The following is a 19,418-nucleotide window of genomic DNA, read 5'->3' on the forward strand; positions in this document are numbered from 1 at the left end:
TAGCCAGAATTGTATTTTGTTCTCTATTTTTTACCCCCTTGAAATGAACAGTGAGCTCGCATTAGATCTAAAATAGTTTTGTTTCGGTTCTCTGTCAAAATTACAAGATTTTGGTTTGAGTTTGATTTTTTAACAGGTGGCACAGTAGGTAGCACTGGTGTGTCGTAACTCCTGTGCTGTGGGTTCAGATGTGGGTTTGAATCAGGGCCACCGTGTGTGGAGTTTGCATGTTCTTCCTGTGTTCATGAACCTTTCCACCCACAGTCTGAAGAAGTGTGTTTCTGCTCAACTGCTGACTCTAAATTGCCCTTTGTGCAAACATATGAATGAGTGATTGTGTGTGATTGTCCTGCAATGGACTGGTACCCCATTCAGGGTGTACCTTGCGCCAAACTGTCTCCAGAAAGACTGCATACCACTGTGACCCTGCTTTAGAAAAACTATAATCGAGGATGGGTGGATGGATTTTATAAGGCTGAAGAAAGTTATTAAAGGGCCAATAAGTGCAGAGAAAGATCTGTAATGAAAGCACCAAATTTCTCTCCTGATAGTGATGGTGGCATGGCTGCTCATCACAGTTCCTACCCCTGTATTTGCTTCCCAATGTCGTTAACATTTTAGGGATTGCCTGCATGAAATAACATTTACTGTATTAAATTAGATGGCCTCACACCATAAGCTGCCAAATCTTGTGAAACTTTAACCCTCTTTGTCTACGGCTCTAGAGCCATCGTCCCTTGGAAGAAACAGGAACTTTGTCTTCTCGTGAAAGGTCACATAAACAGCAACAGGCGGTCATGTGTGTACGTGCATGTACTCCCTGAATCGCTGGAGGCTAACAAGCTCTTCTCTTGCTTCCCTGCTGCATGGCGGTAAACCCGATGACTCCAGTGAATGGGTGTTACTAGACAGCTACAGGGATAAAGCAGGATCTCACTTGGGGCCTAATTGGTGACATGTAGGGAGCCTACAGAAGACATTGCAAAGGAGCTGATGTCAATAGATCTTTGAACTTCAAACAAGCCTCTAGACCCAAGACAAGCCATGTATGTTTCTTGTACAGTCTATTAAGAGCCATTTGGTCAATGAACTTCATACGTTGCATTACCCTTGCACAACTGGCATGATGGGTAATGATGGTATCTGAAGAAATGAGGAAGTTATGTAACTAAGCTAGAATACAACAGTGTGTGGTTAGGTTGAGCTGTAAAGGTATTCTTTAAGATGGTGATGTTCTTTACACTTTCCTGCCTCAATGAAACCTATCTTTTAAATCTTGGGATATGTTCTGATTGTGTATATTTTACAACTGCTTTATGAACAATCATAACAGTCTACCCAGTTTTGGATGAGGTCTCTAAGCACAGAAAGCTCTCAGGGGTTAAATGTTCAACCTTTGCTTCTCAGTCCCATCCATCCATCCATCCATCCAAAATGTACATTTGTTTTTAGGCAGTAGATAGAGTGCAGTCCACTGTCATGTCACGCAAGTTATTCTCAGTTGAAGGAGCGTACACGGGTAGACACAATGGTATTAGTAAGTCATTTTCATCGAAAGCTCGTTTTGAAGAGATTTCCTATTTTGGTGTTTCAGCCCATAGAGTCAATGCTGTTCTGCCCTTCACTACAGCAACAAATGTTTTTACGACATTGAGACGCAAAGGCCACTGGTGGAGTTCTGTCTATCGCGGAGCGACGGCCTGGCTGCTTCCGTCTTGTTCCATTGCGTTCGGCTCCTGGGCTGTTTTTCTTGGCGCTGTGCCCCCATTTGGAATGGCAGCAAGTCAGTGCAACACTGGTGACAAGGAACTGGCCACTTTTGAGGAGGAAACGTCATGGCCAATGGCTTTGGAACAAGAATGTCATAGCTCTGTGGAAATGTGCAGACAACATCCATCACTGGCCTTTCTTAAAAAGACTCGCCTGAGTTTCTGTTGACATGTATGGCACGGAGCTGCTACCTGTCATTTTTATTAGGCTGGAATGGCACGTTTCACCTTGTCACCAAGCACGTCGAGCTGAAAGTGAGTGGAAAGTGAGTCTCCTCTCTCGGATGTTAGCAGCTTCGCTCCTTGCTGCAACTGGATGGTTTTCCCCTCCAGATGAAGAGAAGCCTGAGACAGGATGTACAGGAGTAGACACCTGGGCCAGGATCGAGGAAATGTTGGATTAGACCAGCCATAAACAATCATCACATTGTTTCACTGAGCCCTTGACCTGCTCTTCCTGTCTTTTGATTCTGTAGTCTCGGTCTGCATAAAAAATCCTTCAATAACTGTTAAATATTGTAACATGTTTATTCAGGTGTTTGGAAATACACCTTATTAAAACACATGTGTTTACTGTATTGACTGAAGTTCAGTAAACCCCTCACCATGTTCCTCTTTTGTGTCACTAACGCCTGGTCCTTCTCTTTTTCTGCCATGTTTGCTGTGTTCGTCGTTTCATGTTTGGACTGTGACAGGTCATCAACAGCCATGGCCACCCTTGTCTCTCAGCTGTCCTGCTTCTCCAGGTAGGATCCCAGGATTTTACCCTGCCCTGTCTTTTCTCTTGAGGGTCTCTGCACCTGAATAAAATTTTGAAAGAAAACCAATACTGTAAAGTTTTAGAGGCTCACATTACAGTAAGCACAGTACATGGGTTGTATTTTGACAATTTCGCTTTTGCTTTTATTTTCACAGTCAAAAAGAGCCTGGATGTTCCCTCCCTAGATGTCTCGAGGACCAACAGCTTTGTAGATGAGGTGGACTTTGTTGCAGAGGATGTGACATCTCCCCTGGTGACAGGCACATCTGAGTGAGTCCATACCTCTGTTCCTCAGGAGCTCATGTTAGAACAGGGATGTGGGACCCCTGGCCTCCAGAGTCGATTTATATGATGGCTTTGGTTCTACCTCACCTCTCTATTGTTTAATTGAAGTCTTTTTTGGTCTTCAGTCACTTCTTCTGGTGTTCCAAATCAGTGGCTTAGAGGTAGATGGAAGAGATAGGGGCTGTGTGCTCTCAGACCTCAAGATTCTATGGGCAGCATCTCCCTCCTCAGGTCTGAATGGTTTGCAGAAGAGAAACAAGGAGAAACAGTATAGTAGTGCATATTCAACTATCAGAGTCTTTAAAAACACAAAGAATACAAAGAAGGAAAGGCCAAATACCCAGGAATCCCTAATAGGTGTGAGACTCTAGGTTAATGGTAGCCTCTGGGTTGTGTGCTCTTTCTGCTATGGGGTAACATGGGCAAAGTGGAGTCTCCAAGTTCCATAGTTATGAATTACATTCAGAGACCAGAAGGCTTTAATTTAATGATGACTGCATGAAAATGTCCAATTTGAATGTGTCATGCTACTAAATGGAACCAGAACTCTTCAGAGTCATTTTTTATTTTTTTCTTATTTTTCTTGTTTCCTTGTCTGATGGCTTAAACTGATTATTTTTAACTTTCCAGTTTCTCAAGTATTCCATGGATCTTTTTCATTCAAATAGGTAATTTAAAATTAGTAGGACCAAATAGCGAGCCGCTTCTGGTCTTCACGGATATTTGCCATTGACTGACTTTTGCATGTTGCATTTTTTCTTGTCACACTCGCGCATATTTTTTTATACTTAATTACGAATTTAATAGCGCAGGGCAACATCCACATCTCTTGTAGAGTTCCTTCCTGCTGGAGTCAAAGCGGGGTCTGGTTTCATAGGACATCTTCTGTTGATATGTTTCTTCTTAGGCTCAAGGCTCCAGGCTCCAGACTTGTAAAGTTATGTCTTTATAGCTTTTTATAAGCTCTCAAATAAACCAGAGGGACTCAAATAGTGGTTTATCTGAAATAAAAGGTCAGTGGTAAATTCTAGCACATGTCTTGCAGGTGTTAAAAGCCCCATTTTGGCACCTACTGTACAGCTTGTCAGTCTGAAAGTTCTTCACTGATAACTATGCTTTCATTAAACATTTTGTTGTTTTCTGCTGCACTTTTATTTTCCCCTCTGTGTATTTTTTGCAACATTGCATTTTTCAGTTGTGCTGTCATTTCTTTTTTTGCTTGACATCAATCCAGTCTGGAGTTCTGTTGGGGTTCTTCATTTTCAACTCGAATACTTCTTTCATTTTCTTCTTCTTTCTCAGCCCCCACCTCAAGTCATAACCAATTTTCTGGTAGATTTTGATGAGCTTATGCGCAATTTCATTTAGTTTTTTTGCACTATGCACTCCTTAGGAAGCCTCTCCAATAGTTGGCGGTGGAGCAGGGGCTATTAAGGGTGAATGGTTTCATCCCCGCTCTCCTGATTCCTCTCCCTGCTAATCCAATTCTTCATTAATGCTTTCATTCTGCATTCCTTCATTTACGAACTAATGTTTTCCCCATGCTCCATGGCAAATACAGCCCTCTGTAGAGAAGACAAGCCCCTCCTCCTTTGCTAGCTGCTGACAAACTCACCCAGACCCCAGCCTTCTCACAGCATGTGAACACAACAGTGTATTTATGATCATTATGGTTTGATTTGTTTGCCATGGGTCTTATTTGCCTACGCTAGTGGAAGCATAATAATATAAATATATACCGACCAACTGAAACATGTAATTGCTCTAAAAGATGACACTGGAATTGCTGACGGGCTGTACTGTGGCTGAACTCATCCCTGGACAAGAAGTGGTAGTGGTCCAGTTACCAGGACATTGAATAACCTTGTGGGTTTTTTTTGTAATTTGTCTTTTTTCGTTACTGAAATGCATTTAACATACAGTAAACAGTCATCTTGCACGAGTCAGACATGACATTTTGTTTGTGTATCTGAAGTTGAAAATGATAAATTTCTGTTCCTCATTATCTCTTTTCTAAAATATGGACTCTGTTTGACCTCGCATTCATTGGCCTACACAAGGCTTCTCTTTGGTCATATCCTACAGGGCGAGGAGGTTATTATATCAGAGCAGCGCTCGTTTCTGGGCTTGTTGTGGGTCCAGTGCCGTGTTGCCTTTCACTCATCAACATGCTCTGAGCTCGACTTCTGAGGACCATTGAGCAAATGGAATGAGACTGATTTGGCGTGGATTGTGCCTCTGTACTTTGTGGCTACTGTGAATGACAGGTGTGTGTTTGAAGTGATATAATGTCACATGAACGCAATTTACATCAACCTTCAGCTGATGTAATCACTACTAAGAATTGCACTAGTACAGCACTCGTGTTTGGGCTATGTTAGAGCTCTTAAATTTATTCATTTAGCTGACACTTTATTCCACAGCAACTCACACTTATTTACCCATTTGTGCAACCAGGTAATTCTTACTGGAGCAACTTGGGATAAGTACCTTGCTCAAGGCTACTCCAGCAGGATGTGGGGTTTGAACCTGGATCCTTAGAAGACAAATGCAGCAGCTGTGACCATTACACCACCTACTACCTTAGTACATCTACTGGAGCACAAAGTCCAGCAATCACCATGAGTGCAGACCTGTCATTTTTAATGTCACACTCCTGGGCACATTTCTACCACTTTTGTATGGTCATTAGTTTTCCTTTATTCTTGTCTTCCAACTGTTTACGCAGAGCAGATACTGTATGTCGTTTTAATTCTGTATTTGATGGACTCAGATCACAAGATGTCATTGGGTGTGTAGAATTTGTGTTTCCTGATTGGGCGTTTCTGAACTTGACCTTTTAATCGTATGATGAAGAATGTCTGGGACCTACAGTACAAGAAGGTCCACGGACACAATGGCTATGATTCATTTTTCTCTGCTGGACGAGGTAAAAGTGAGCCAGCTGGAGGGGGTGGCATGCTGCATAGACTCTGACCAAGTTCAAATGGACAGCATGAAAAGGGGATTTTCTTAATTACCCAATTAGTCCCAAAACTCAGTCCATCCATATCACAGAGATGGTTCAAGTAAAAGGCTACGTTCTCTGCTAGAGAGAGCAGTGTCGTCTTTGTGCACTAATGAAATGATATGAAGTGGTAATTGGCACATGCTGCTGAGGGCGGGGGATTGTGGCCCGATGAGAAACGGGTGTGGGTCCGTTTGGAGACTTCTGCCGAACCTTCTTACGGCTGGCAGCACTTTGCTGTAATTACAGTAAGTACACGCTCAAGGGGTAATAGTGAGTGGGAATTTACTCTCCTGGGTTTGTCCTCTGGAAGAGAAGACCAGAACAGACTCGAGTGAACACACAGAGGTTTTGCTAACCTTTTGGAAGCCTTCTAGAAGTAGATGTAGATGCAAGGATGATAAATCTCACATGTATTCATCTAGCTGACATTTTCATCTAATGTCACGGTGTTAAGTGACTTACAGTGATTTTATCCATTTATACAGCTGGGCAATTTTTACTGTATCAGTTCAGGGTAAGTACTTTAAACAAGGTATACTACAGCAAGAAGTAGAATTTTAAGATAGGTCCTTTGAATTCAAATGGGAAATGGTCCTTTGGTGACACTGGTAACAGTTTGGTTGGTGGGTCTCTGGCTGTGTGCTCTTTCATTCTGCCCTGCACCGTTGCTTGACTTGCCACAGCCCACAGACTCTGCAAATGGCTGCAGCACACTGGAAACACTTACATCAGTGTATTGTGGAAGCAAGTCGGCCCCGTCCTTTCTTCAGTTACACCCTCCTCCCTGCTCTGGCCACAAAGTGCAGAGGAGATGGTGGTAGTAGTGGGATCAGGCAGCACACTTCTGCAAGGAGCTCACAGCAGATTGTTCCACCCCGTTAGCCTACACGTGGTAAGGTGCATGGTGCTGTTCGCTGAGATATAAGTATGCCATACCCATTGTTCTCTGTGGCACCTCTGGAGAACAGGGGGCAGAGCCCCTCTCTCAGCGGCTTGGAGATCCTTATCAAAGTACACACAAAAACTAAACATGGATGTTTATTTTCTACTCATGACGTCTGCATGTCGGTCTCCTCCTCCGTTTGTCTCGGCAAACATTAGCAAGCAGGATAAAGTGTGAGCAAGAGACCGTTGCTGTGGGTGTTTGCATGGATGCAGATGGAGACAAACCCTTTGCTACACAAGGACTCGTGTTGCATTGGATAGACTTGCATGACCTTGGGAAGGAGCAAGACTGAGCCGTAATCTCCTGTGAGAGACATGGACGATGTTGTTATCAGGGGGATGTGGAACTGGCTGCGGGGCCGAGCCTGTGCTGATCTTTTGTGGCTTTTCAAAGGCCTAAATTCCAAGCGTGCACAGATAGTGAAAATATGCACTCTACTCCCAGATTCTAGAAAAGATAGTATAAACACAATGTATAATCTAAGGTAGTGATTTTAAACACATCCCAGATACAGTGTATTGGTTTTTTTGCCCTTCAGTCTAGACGTAAGTGTGTATGCTTCAACGTGATGGTTAGTCGTATTTTTCACAAGCCTCTTTTCTTTCCTTTTCAGGTAAAATTTTAACAAATTATTACCGCTTGCTGTAAAAATCTCCGAGGGGGCAAAAATGAGAGAACCTTGGATGGGGTGGTGAAGTGGGCATCCAAGCACTGTACTACACATGCTGCAACGGTTTGTAAGGGCATTAAAAATAAACACGGTAAAAATCACCATAGCTTTTACACCAGTAAAAGGGAGTTATAGCCAAATATGGGAAGAGCCCGATTCTGCCCACTCCTTCAGCATAGGGCGAGAGAAGTCCCGTTTTAACGATAATCGAAAACTGTCTAATCTGCTTCCATGTCCAAAGGCGACAGTGGGGCTCTGTTATCTCTGATTTACTCTGGGCTCTTCAAGGAAACAGTCTGGCTTCTTGCTGCGTCTAGAGGTTCTTCTGGCGCCTTACCGGACCTGTAAAAGTCCGCATGGAACACCTTGAGGGTCTCTTCCACGGCTCCCTAATTGCTCCCTTTGCTTGTAAGTCAAATGTGGATGACCTCTAACCAACAGGCCTAAAGAACGCATCAGCTTTTATGTCCAATTCCTTTGTCCAGACCAAAATTTGCTTTTTTTGCAAAATGTACATGCTAGATGAGTCTCAGGTAAACCTGTGGCCTGTTAAAGGTACATTCATCCAGGAAGTTACTGTAGAAGGACATTCATCGTACTTGGAAATTTGTTTTTTTTTTCTTGCCGAAGGATAAATAATCTGTCCTGGCACAGCCATAAAGGTCAGCAGAAAATAGCTCTAAGCAGACAGTCTTTGTGGAACTGCGCTTGCATCTTTTTCATTCCAGACGACGAGTCAAATTCCTTTCCGAGGGCCGTGGCATAGGGGGTGGGAGTGATAACATGGTTGCCTGGGTGGCCAGCTTCACTAAGGACCCTTTATGTGATGAGCTAATATAATGTCACATACCTTGAGTTCTGTTGACATGATTACGTGTGTAAGTTTGTGTACGGTGCGTATGACCTCTGAAACAGACCATGAAGAATAATTTTTAAAGGATTTCATTACTTGATATGCTGGCATGAGGTGGATTCCGTCGTTCAAAATCTTATAAGATAGGAGAAAAAGGTTGGTCTTGCATTAGACTTTTTGGGGATTTTGGTACCTGGCTGAGGACCACTAGCTGCACTGTACGTTTCAGCCAGAATGTTTGCTATTAAAGTAACAAATTGGCTCGTCCCGTCAGAAATATGATTCATCTGTGTGCACACAGATGCAGGCTGGTCGACCGTTGTAGAGCTGTTTGGAGTCCTCGGGGAGACTTATAAAAGGCCTGTCTGTTGCCGTGCTGAAGAATGAAAAGAACAAATTGTGCAACGGTTTCTTGAACCGCTGCCAACATGGGCAAGGGGGGAATAAACGTCTTCATAATAAAACGGCCACATTCTGATTCATCTCCCAGGACATAAGTGTCTTGCATGCACTTGGACAGTAGTTAATCTCTTCGCCAAGACTCAGTTTTTATATAGCCAGCGCCTGGATCCCCATTATTCGTGTGCACAACCAATATTTAAAATACTTCCAGGGACTGCTTTATGATATCCCGAGTAGCTGGAGCCTTTTCAGGAATGACACCAAAATCCAGATAATAAGTGACTGGACATAAAACGTTCCAGCCTGAGAGCTGAGGAAAGGGAGAGAAGAAGAAAAAAGTTGAACCGTCGTAAAATATCCTCCTTGAGTTATGGATTACTGCACGGAGAGACAGAGAGCAGTAGCTTCTCGAGCAGAACCGAATCACATTTGTTTTCATTTTAAACTGTTAACTGTGATTCATCGGCTGGATTTCCTGTCCGTCGGAATTTTCCACTCTCAGACCAAGTTTTTGCACCTCTTTATCCAGTAATTTTGTATTGACTTTCCATTGTGTGGTCTTACAGTTGGATCTTTGATTCATGCTCTCGCCACACTTGGTCAAAGAGTTGATCCAGTGTACATGGTTAAAAGTCTTCCTCGTGCCTCAGGCTGAGCGCTTACCGTGGTACTTGTCAGCATGAGGTGTGCGGCTGCATGGTCATTTCCCACAAACGCTTCTTCTGCAGGGTGACCTTCTAGTCATTGTGGCGAAAAAGAACAAGTGTAGAATGGACTGTGAATATGGGGTTAAGCCTGAGGGTGGGCTTTGATATGACATTCTATCACTTGTCTCAGCCCTGCTCCAGACACACGTCCCATGACCGGTTTGTCTCAAAGGAGCCAGTTTGCTTAAGGCGTGGACTTTACATAGCAGCCACCTTATCTCTAGTGCACATGGTGCAAAATGCTCTCACTATGCAGTGTATTTGTTTGTTTGTTCTCTTTCTGGACGGTCAGTTATAATACATCATGCTATGGGCTGTGCCAGAGGGATAGAATTCAATACGGTCCTTATCTCCAAATACGCTGAAACCTGCTGCCGGCCTGATTGTGAAGGATCAAAAGAGAAGTGTTCACCAGCATTCAGGAAGGACTCACTGACTGTGGAACAGATTCCAAACACAAAGATAACGGCCAGCAACTTTTTTTTTTTTTTTTTTTTTTTTAACAGCCGTGTGCCAGACCGAAGCAATAAAATGTCCCTCCATAAACGGTTTAATTAAAGAGTACATTTATATACGGGCCGTCGCTGGATTCCCTGGGCCTAATGAAAGCCTCCTGTCAGTACAGAGAGTAATTGTTTACCCGCAGCGTCGCTGGCTCTTGTTTTATGTGCGGCGAGCAGGGCTGTGGGGGCGGGTGGGGACTGGAGGCCGGAGGGCAGAGGGCACATTGACTCCCCGGCTGGATCCGTTTGGCAAACACCAACAGTCCCCTCCTGATTTTCACCGAGCGCAGGAGTATCGACCTTCTCCGGGTCCTGCAGACCAACCCTAAGAGTAGCTCCTTCGCTCCCCTTCTCCCAAAGCACAGTTTGTTCAGGCAAAATGTCAGGCCTGACGTTACCGAGGGTGGCTTCTCTGTGTGGGGGACCCTAGCAACCTAGAGGGCGCCATGGCAACGGCAATGGCTTTCAAGCCTCCACTTTCGTCTCAACCCCGCTTTGGGCCTAGAAGACCCAGCGGAACCCGCTGAGCCTTGAGCCAGAACCTCCGTGACAGTTCCAACAACCCCAGGGCGTGTGCGGAGGGGTGATACAAGGCTAATTTTTCTTGCCCACCGCAGCTCCCCGCTGAACGCAGGTCACCGTAAGATGCCAAAAACGAGAGTGCAGATGCTCTCCGATGGGCCTTACGCTTGAGCCTGCCAGGAGTGATCCATCCTCCGTGTAATGAAATGTCAAACATTTCATTATACACATCAGCCGGGCAACTTTTGGCAGCGGAAGGTATCCTGTCTGCCTGGTACAGCATGTCCCATACCACGTCAAATCTTACAGTGAAAAGAAAAAAAAAAAAACGGGAAAGAAAAATAAACACAGGAAATTACTGTTTTTGTAATATGTCTTGCAGAACCCTGAATGATGTCATGTTTTCTTTTTGTTGTTTTTTGGAGGAAAATATTAGTGAAATTAGCCGTGTGTTTATTTTGATTAAGTCTGACCACCACCAACAATTACAGTTACTCCAGAATAAAGCCATATTAATGGAGATTATGCACTTTTATTTTTGGCTAGAGTCTTTGTGTGCCTTTTGACATTTTGATATTGCTCTTTCTTTATTCCTGTCGGTAAACTTGTTTGATCCTTCGAGTAAAAAAGATCGGGGTCAGTTAGATCGAATAAAAGCTATCCCAAATATTTTTAAAAATACAAAGTGCTGCTATTGCATTTCAAAACTCCACGTTTTTCCACTCTCATACAGTCCCTCTGCAGAAGATTTTTGAAAACACCCATGCAATATTCTCATGTCTCTAGTCTGAACACGCCGATACATTTTATGAACGCGGTTCACTTTTAAGACGCACGTATTCTGTAGAGATTAACATTTACTCCAACTATTTTATGGGTTTCCACATTTTAAAAAGTAACACTTGTGACTGAATGAAATTCACTGAACGCAGTCCAAGGTGAGACAAAAAACAGCACGTTTGAGCAAATATTCTGCACCGCAGGGTACATGGCAGGATGGCTTCAAAGGGGCAGGATCGTGAAAACAGGATACACCTGTTCACTTTAGTGCCCGGTAAACCACAGCGACACAGGTTACTGAAATATATAAACTTCTGTGTGCTTTTTCCCCCTTTTTTTGACACTGCTGAGATTGTGTTGCTGTGAGCGAAGTCAGCGGCTGCTAGGTTTGCGCTCTGCCCTGTTCTCTAGGGCGGGGGGCAGGGGGTGGCAGTCGTGGTATTACTCGGGGGCACGCAGCCACAGAGCTCATTCACAAACCCGTCTGGCCCAGGCCGCTCGGAGCACCTGTGCAAACACACGCCCCGCTTTCCAGACCGGGGAATAAAAATGCCGGTGCATACCAGTAGCACCTGCATCTGTGATTCATCCACTTCTCCGCTCCACCCTATGTTGCTTTACCCTCCCTGAGATGGGGTGGGGGTGGAGTTTCTCAGGTGTGTTCGGCTGGCTGAGCCCTGGATCCGGCGACCCCGGCACCGCAGGGTGACCACGAACACCCTCTTCTCTGGTGTTGGACTCAAGGGAAACCCAGAGCTACATTATGTCATTGAGTGCACCTCATTCACTTCCCCCTTGCACCCGTGTCGGTTTAAAGCAGGTCTGATGAGGGACTGCATCAAGGCCGTGGTGTCCTCAGCACTCTGATAGCTGCCTTGGGGCTTTGCTTTCCTGCCCCAGTATCACTCACTGCATCCAGAGCCACTGAGAGGGGTTTTGGTGCCCCCAGATAAAAATCCATCCCGTACCTTTGACTACTATTGTTAAGTGAATGGAGGATACATAAATATTACAAAATATCTGTATTTTAGATATAGATTCATGTAGATGATGAAGGGAAATAAAATTTCAATTCAGAAGTAAAATGGGGGGGGGGGGGCGGTGGCGCAGCAGGCTTGGCCAGGTCCTGCTCTTGGGTGGGTCTGGGGTTTAAGTCCCTGGGGTGCCTTGTGACGGACTGGGGTCCCGTCCTGGGTGTGGCCCCTTTGTGGCGCCCTGTGTTGCCGGGTTAGGCTCCGGTTTGCCACAACCCCGCTTGGGACAAGTGGTTTCTATCTATGCGAAGGCTGACAGTTTGTTTCATAAATAATATGAAACATAATACTGTATAAGGAGGCAAATCTTCAATTTTCTGAGAAAACTGTTTCCTTATTACTAAGCAACTTTTTTTCAGTTTCTTTTTTTTCTTTTTTCAAACATTGCAGTCTGTTTTCTGATTTTAGTAGGAAAATTGGTGGTTCCAAATTTCAGCGCCCCAATTGCCAAGGTTTGCCTAACTATAAAAGCAGCCCTGACTGTGTTGAGCAGAAACCACCATAGACCGTCCTCTACGAGGCTGATGATCGGGGCCGGGGGGGGGTCCACAAAACAGCTTCCCAATGACACCTTGCCATATGGCAATCTTGACTCTTCAGTGTAGCCAAAGATGGAAATGCTTTGTAATCATCACCCTTTAGCCACTGTGTTTGATGATCCAAGCCAGTGTGACAATGTTTCCCGGGCAGTATTTCACTGGAGGGCTAGGGTAGTGTGACCGCTGTTGCCAGCCAGGACACTGTACACTTCCTCAGTAGGGTGGTCAGTGCCTCGATGTCAGTGAGGACACTTTGAGCCAGGACAGGATATTCAACTCTTTAACACACCAATTGATCATTAAGTCCTTGCTGAGATTAAAAGGGTTCTTATAGTAAGACTGCAGTTAATGCAAAATACAAACCAGCTGTTTGTTATTCAAATAAGCAGCAGGTAATTCTTTCCGTGGGGAGAACAATCAACCAGCTCTCAGCAAGACCTCAGTGTTGCTGGCATAGGCTCAACGGCTTCGTACCTGCGCATTCATCCCAGACAAAGGCCCCCCCAGCTGGCGGTGAACGTTTGTCCCTGCTCACGGACGTCCGTTTTTCACATGTCGATCTGAGCTGACGTTGGCTACGCATTTTCAGTCCCATTCTTACAGTCTACATGATCTCAGCATCATGGTACCCGACACCAGTACTGAATTGATTTCTGATTCTGTCCAACTCAGGCTTCAATACAGAATGGGGTCACTTGCAGGCCTATAGAATGTGAGTAATGCTCACATGTACTGCTGTTTTATTGGCATTAAAGCCAGATGTTTAAAAGAGTCATCTGAGTTAACAGGTAAGGCCCCCTCAGCCCCATCTCCCTGAGAGCTCTTTAGTGACCCAGGCCTTTGTGGTCCTAACAAGACCCATACCACCCTAATTAAATCACTCCCAAAGGCCATATCGCTAGGTTGTACTAATAGTGTTCGGAATAAGTCTCGCAAGGTGTTGAAAGCCACGCCCCTTTCAGCACATGTGTGCATGCGAGCCTATTGACAGTGCAATATTTTTAACAGCGCTACTGTGAAATTACAGCCGTCTTTCTGCAAAGCGAAACCGAGCTGCGAAAAACCTCTCGGCCAGATACGTGTCAGCGTTTTGTTAGTATTTTAACAAGGTTACGAAGATTGACTCAAAAATATGTCATTGGTGTGTAGTTAGAAGGCATTTTGTAAAGTTCTTTGTCTGTGACCAGAGCAATAAAACGTGGTTGTTTGTTATGATCGCTGTTATCGTTTGCCAGTTGGACCTGCCTTCCTCTGTAGGAGCTGAACTTGGTTCATAAATTAGATTTGCATAGACGGCTGATGATGGGGCTACTTGGTCAGAGTAGAGGTGGAGGCCATCAAAGTGGGTGGGTGTGGTCAAGTCAGAGAGGCGTTGACCGCTGGCCTTCAGAGAAGACGTCGGCAGTCAAGGGCACATTCAAGTGGTCAGTGTCAAACTCAGGACAAAATCATTTTTTTGACATTTTTTGTGATCATCTCTCTCTCCAGTCTGTGGTCTCACCAGACTGCCAGACCACCATACCACACAATGCTGAGCAGCAACACTACTCAGTTGTCTGGACTCACATAAGCCTCATGCAGCATTCATGCCTGGAGCAACAGTGGACTCAGGCACGCTTTAATGACCATTTCATGTTGCTGTGTTGCACATACTGATTGATTTTTTGTGGGAAGCCCAGATCTGTGCGTATCCAGCTGAGGTTCTGTTCATGGAGAACATTGACAGTAGTTTAAAGTTCTTAAATTTAGCTCAGCGTCTACGGCATTTGCTGGTACACCCCCCCCCCCAGTTGTCCTTGGCGTGTATGTATGAGTAGATGAGTGTGTGTGGTTGCCCTCTGATGACCTGCTGTCTAATCCAGGGTGTAACCTGCCTCCCACCCTGTGCTTTCAGGATAGGCTGTGGACCACAGCAACCCTGCGGTTATTAATAGCGGATAGGTAGTTGGGTTATGAAATAAGGTTCTTTAAAGTGTAGATTAAAACACTGTTTTCAGTTTTATTCACATCTGTAAAATTCTTCCAACACTTGACAGTTATCATTCATTATTTAGTTATTATTATTATTAGACATTTGGGCAAACCAGGCTGCTTGGCCTCTTCCCGTTTGTTATAGTTTCATATTCCACATGTAGAGGGTCTTAATTTTCCTGATTGGTCTACTGAGGAGCAAATGGGAAGAAGGGATAAAATGCTTGACCCTCATGTCCACAACTGTCAGAGGTGAAGACAAGCCCAATAATATGGAAATTTTTGATTAATAAAGCAGAAGAAGGAAAAAAACAATAGAAAGAGGTCCATTTCATGGTTTAAAAGCCTCGCCTGGTCTTTCCGGGTTTAATCAGAGCAGAAATGAGTTTGGAAGAATAAAGTAAGTGGATTTGTGTCTCAGCAGCTTGCATCTCTCCAACGCCAAGTACTTAGTATGCTTCATCCTAGGGAATGACATCATTTCTCCCAGTCTTAGCTAAGGGGCATCACTTGGCTCAGAGCAGGTCTCTCTGGATTATGAATAATACCTCCCTTTTCTACTTTATACATCTTTTTCAAATGAAATGTGATGTTATAGTGTTAAGGTTGCTAAACCTTCCATGGAAGTGTAGTTCCTTGGGTTTTCAGTAGAATGTTCTTTTTTTTTTTTAGCAAGAAAGCCTCTCCCCAGCCACTATAATTTGAGTAATAGGGCTTGTCAACGGCACGTGAAATAAGAGGTGGAAGCAAAGTATTGTATAAGCAAATGGCATTCTGACATCCTTTTGAACCTAAAATAAAACGGAGTTGCATCTGACCTTTCTGGGTTTTAAATAGGCTGAAGGGTAAAAAAAAAAAAAAATGTGGCATTTACGTAACCTCGCTTGCCAAGTAGATTGGCTTTAGGATGCTTGTTTGTCTGGCAAGAAATGGTTTTAGTCACCCCTTGTATTGCATTCCAAAGCTCTTTGGTAATAGGAGACCATAAATGAATACAAGCACTCCAGAATGGATTATTTTAGCAGGCTTATGTGAATGGGCGAATCTGACTGTTGGAGTGAATACATGCCTGACAGCACTACCACCAGGAGGTGCTGTGGCAGCACCGTCGAGCATCGGGCGAGATCGTCTGTCAACGTTCGGACCAGCGGCGCTGAGAGACCTGGTTTAGTTTCTGCCATTCATGAGGCTGCAGGTTTGCTCAGACTCGGGGAAAACTTTCCACCGCGTAGGAGAGGAAATGTTTCGAGCCAAAATGGAGTGGAAGCGAAGGCCTGTGTGCTCGTTGTGAAGTCCTGCCTTGAGTTGGTCGGATGCATTCTGGCTCCTCGTCAATCCCCCCCCCCTCAGTTGTTTTACATTCACGGTCGTTGTGCTTGAATTGCAATTACCACAGTTGTCCCTCCACGGCCAAAAAAACATGCATGAAATTGCATGCTAATTCAGAATTGAAACCACATTTTCCATATTATTCTGGGAATTAGTCTTTTGATGGAACCAGAGTTCTGGATCTGTAGTAAACAAATGAAAGAATAAAGTTTGGAATGAAGGGGACACTCGCCTTCCCTTGATGGGGGTTTTGGGTCGTAAGTTTACATGTGCGATGTGCCTTCTGTGGGCTGAGAGCAGCTCCGGGCCTACGGCATTCTGGATCGGCGATGTCATCCGGGCTCAGGCACAGATCTTAGCCTTGTCAGTTTTAGGAAATGTTCTCATGCTCTCACATTGCTGGGAAGTGAAGACTGCGTCCGTGATGACGAGTGACACCCCCCCCCCGATTTTTTTTTTTTTTTTTTTTTTTTACTGGAAATGGGATGGGGCTCCTACCCAGCGATTTCCCCCCATACAGAAACGTCCCGTCGCAGCACAACGTTTCTCACTTGCAGAGATCCGTCAACCTGCCCGGAGCACCGGTCCCTCCCGGAGGGCCCGGAACCTGCTCCCGCTGCTCTGGACACCTCGTTATTAGAACGGACAGCAGCGGCCAAGCACATTGTCCGAGGTGTTTGTTTTACTTTTTATTTTTGGCTGTGTCTCGAGTCACAGACCTAGCCAGGCTTCAGCGTTTCTTGTAGGTGGAAAAACATACTTTGCTCTGTAAGGGCTGTAACTCCTGCAGAAGTGCGTGTAAAACCAAAGAGGGGTGGGGGGAGACAATAACTGGGCTCTTTTTTTCCCCAGCTTTGAGTCAGATGCACAACAAAAATAACCCGGGGAGGACGGCCCGGGGTCTGGCGAGTTGGAGACCAAACAGGATATTGTAGTACACAGACTCGGATTCCTTTCTCCTGTGTCTGGAAAAGCCGTGGCTGTGAGGATGCTCGTTGTCCGGGCCCTTCCGCCGACCCGATCGCGGGCTCGATGAGCCGCCCCGGAGAGGAGCTCCATCTTCACACGTTAGCAGTGGGAAGAAGATTCTTTGACAGGCCGTGTGTGTGACTGGGGGAGGTTAATAAAACAATTTGAAATGCGGTTACCCTTTGACCTCAGGCCTATTTCATCAGTCAGTCCTCATGCAACTAATGAAATAGTGCTCGAGCACATAACTACATTTCTTTTTTTTTTTTTTTTTTTTTTATGAGGGAAGCCACAAGTGAGATGAACTTGACAGTGACTTGCTATTTTAAACAGTTGAAAGGCAATATCCAGGCGTTAAAAGCATTACATCACTCTATGACTTTTTTAATACAGTGAAAGAAAAAACAAAAATATGAAATTATTGTGAAAAAAAAGCATTTTTGTTAGGGTGGAAAAGGTGGGGTGTTTTTTTTTGTGTTTGAGATTGAGACACAGATGAGGAATATGTAATTCATGGTGTGTTTGTTGGTGACAAATCTGGAGGGAGTTGCAGGATGGACAATTGCACCTACTTTTTACTCTCAAGGTTAGTGCTTATATAAGCAACGCCGGTCCCAGGCAGATGCAACAGTAACCAAGTGTGTAGAGCTTTACCTTCAGAAGGAACAAGACTGAAAGACTCAAAGATCTGTTCCATTACTTATAGCAAGCGGTGTCTACATTTTATCTCGAAGGAAACGTTGAAAAAGAATAGCACTTTGATTCTTAGAGAAAGTGGGTTGGGTGCCATTCGGACCCGAGTCATAGTTCCGAGCTTACCTTCGGCAGACAGGGCTGTGCTGACTAGGAGCAGAGTTGGGATTTTCATTGGATGGGAGATATTTGTTGAACAGGTATTATAACTACAATGTCAGAAGCAAAGTGTTCTCTCACTAGCTGGTAGTGTAGTTGTTTGAGCTGTTGGCTTTAGACCCAACAATCTTAGGTTCTAATCCCACTTCGAGGTGTGGTACCCTAGAGCAAGATACTGACCCTAAATTGCTCCTGTAAAATTATCCAGGTACATAAATAAGTGAGTAACTGTAGGTTGATTAAGACTGTGTCAAATCCCTAGAAAGAGAGGCCTGGTGTGGTGGGTGTCTTCTGTGGACCTGGTGAGTGTGGTGGGGCAGGTGGATTTTGGTGAGTTAAAATAACTGCGTGTGATCTGCTACAGGAGCCGCTCCTTCACTTTGTTCTGTCGTGTCACTTGGAGCCTTCATTTTTATGTTTGTCTCCTTAAGGAAACAGAAGTTCACACATTAGAACGCAGTTTTCTGAATTCACAAGCGTCAGTAAAACACGGCGACTCGCGTAGCCGGTTGAGATATCAGATTTGATGTTAGCTGCAGCCTGTTTAGTTTTGTGGAAGCGTAAGTCTCGACAGAAGGAAGTACTGGCTTTTCTACATTTCGAAAATTGCCCGACATGATGTCGAAAACTGGCAAAAATTTGGCATAAATTCGTGCAGTGCTTACAGTAAGAAAATAAGACCTCCGTAGAGCTTTTTGGCGATTTATTTTCCTTCCTCCGGGGGGGGAGAACATTTAGTCCTAACCCCAGTGACTTGTGATCTCCGAGACCCCCGCACTCTTTGTGTGCCAAAGTCCAGCCAGCAACGCAGCGATGAGGAATTCCTTTCCGAATCACCAGCATTCAACGCAAGGCCCCAGTAGTGTCAAAACAAACACGGCGGCGCGAGCGTGGTAAAACTGGCCATTGATGTAAACCACCACTGACTGAGTTGGAGGACAGCAGGTGGTGTAGTTGTTAAGGATATAGACCTATAGGAGGGACTGTGCTTATGCAATTTACTTAATTATGTACTTAAGTGAGAAGTGTTCAACAAAACATCCTGCTGCGTAGATGAAAAATTAATAATTATATCAGAGGCATATGGGGCAGCACTTATGTAGGTTCAGACACAAGCATAGAGAGACCCATGGAGAGATTCCATTGCTTCTGTGTCCTGCAGGTTGAGGCTGCTGCCGAGTCAGTGTGTGTCAGTGAGTAATTTCATCGTTTCATGTTGTAAGTTTTTTTTTTTTTTTTTTTCTCAATATAGCATGTGTTGCTCATACCCTGACCCTCCAGTGATTCTGGAGTAGGGTTAGGACCTGCGTGACCCTGACCGGGACAAGCGGTTAGTGAAAGTGAACGAATAAATGAATGAATGAATGAATGAATGAACGAACTGTTCAGAGAATTCTGGGGGATTTTCCTGGTATTGAAACGAAAGTGGTCGGCGACCTGCTGTACGGGAGTTGCTTTCCCCTTAACGACACGCTGAGCATAGTGGTGTTTGGGGTGCGCTGGCCGACCCTGTACGT

The 19,418-nt window shown here is 44.7% G+C and overlaps 1 protein-coding gene across 1 annotated transcript in view; it reads left to right on the forward strand.

The window, feature by feature from the left end:
• kcnq1.2 (potassium voltage-gated channel, KQT-like subfamily, member 1.2) overlaps positions 1-19,418 on the forward strand; it is a 119,871-nt gene that overhangs the window by 22,256 nt on the left and 78,197 nt on the right. The window contains exons 11-12 of the mRNA XM_018747162.2: positions 2,465-2,515; positions 2,685-2,799. Coding sequence (XP_018602678.2) covers positions 2,465-2,515; positions 2,685-2,799 — 166 coding nt within the window. The remainder of the gene's footprint in view (positions 1-2,464; positions 2,516-2,684; positions 2,800-19,418) is intronic.

This window comes from Scleropages formosus, chromosome 2 (genome assembly GCF_900964775.1).
Source record: "Scleropages formosus chromosome 2, fSclFor1.1, whole genome shotgun sequence".
Classification (NCBI taxonomy): domain Eukaryota; kingdom Metazoa; phylum Chordata; class Actinopteri; order Osteoglossiformes; family Osteoglossidae; genus Scleropages; species Scleropages formosus.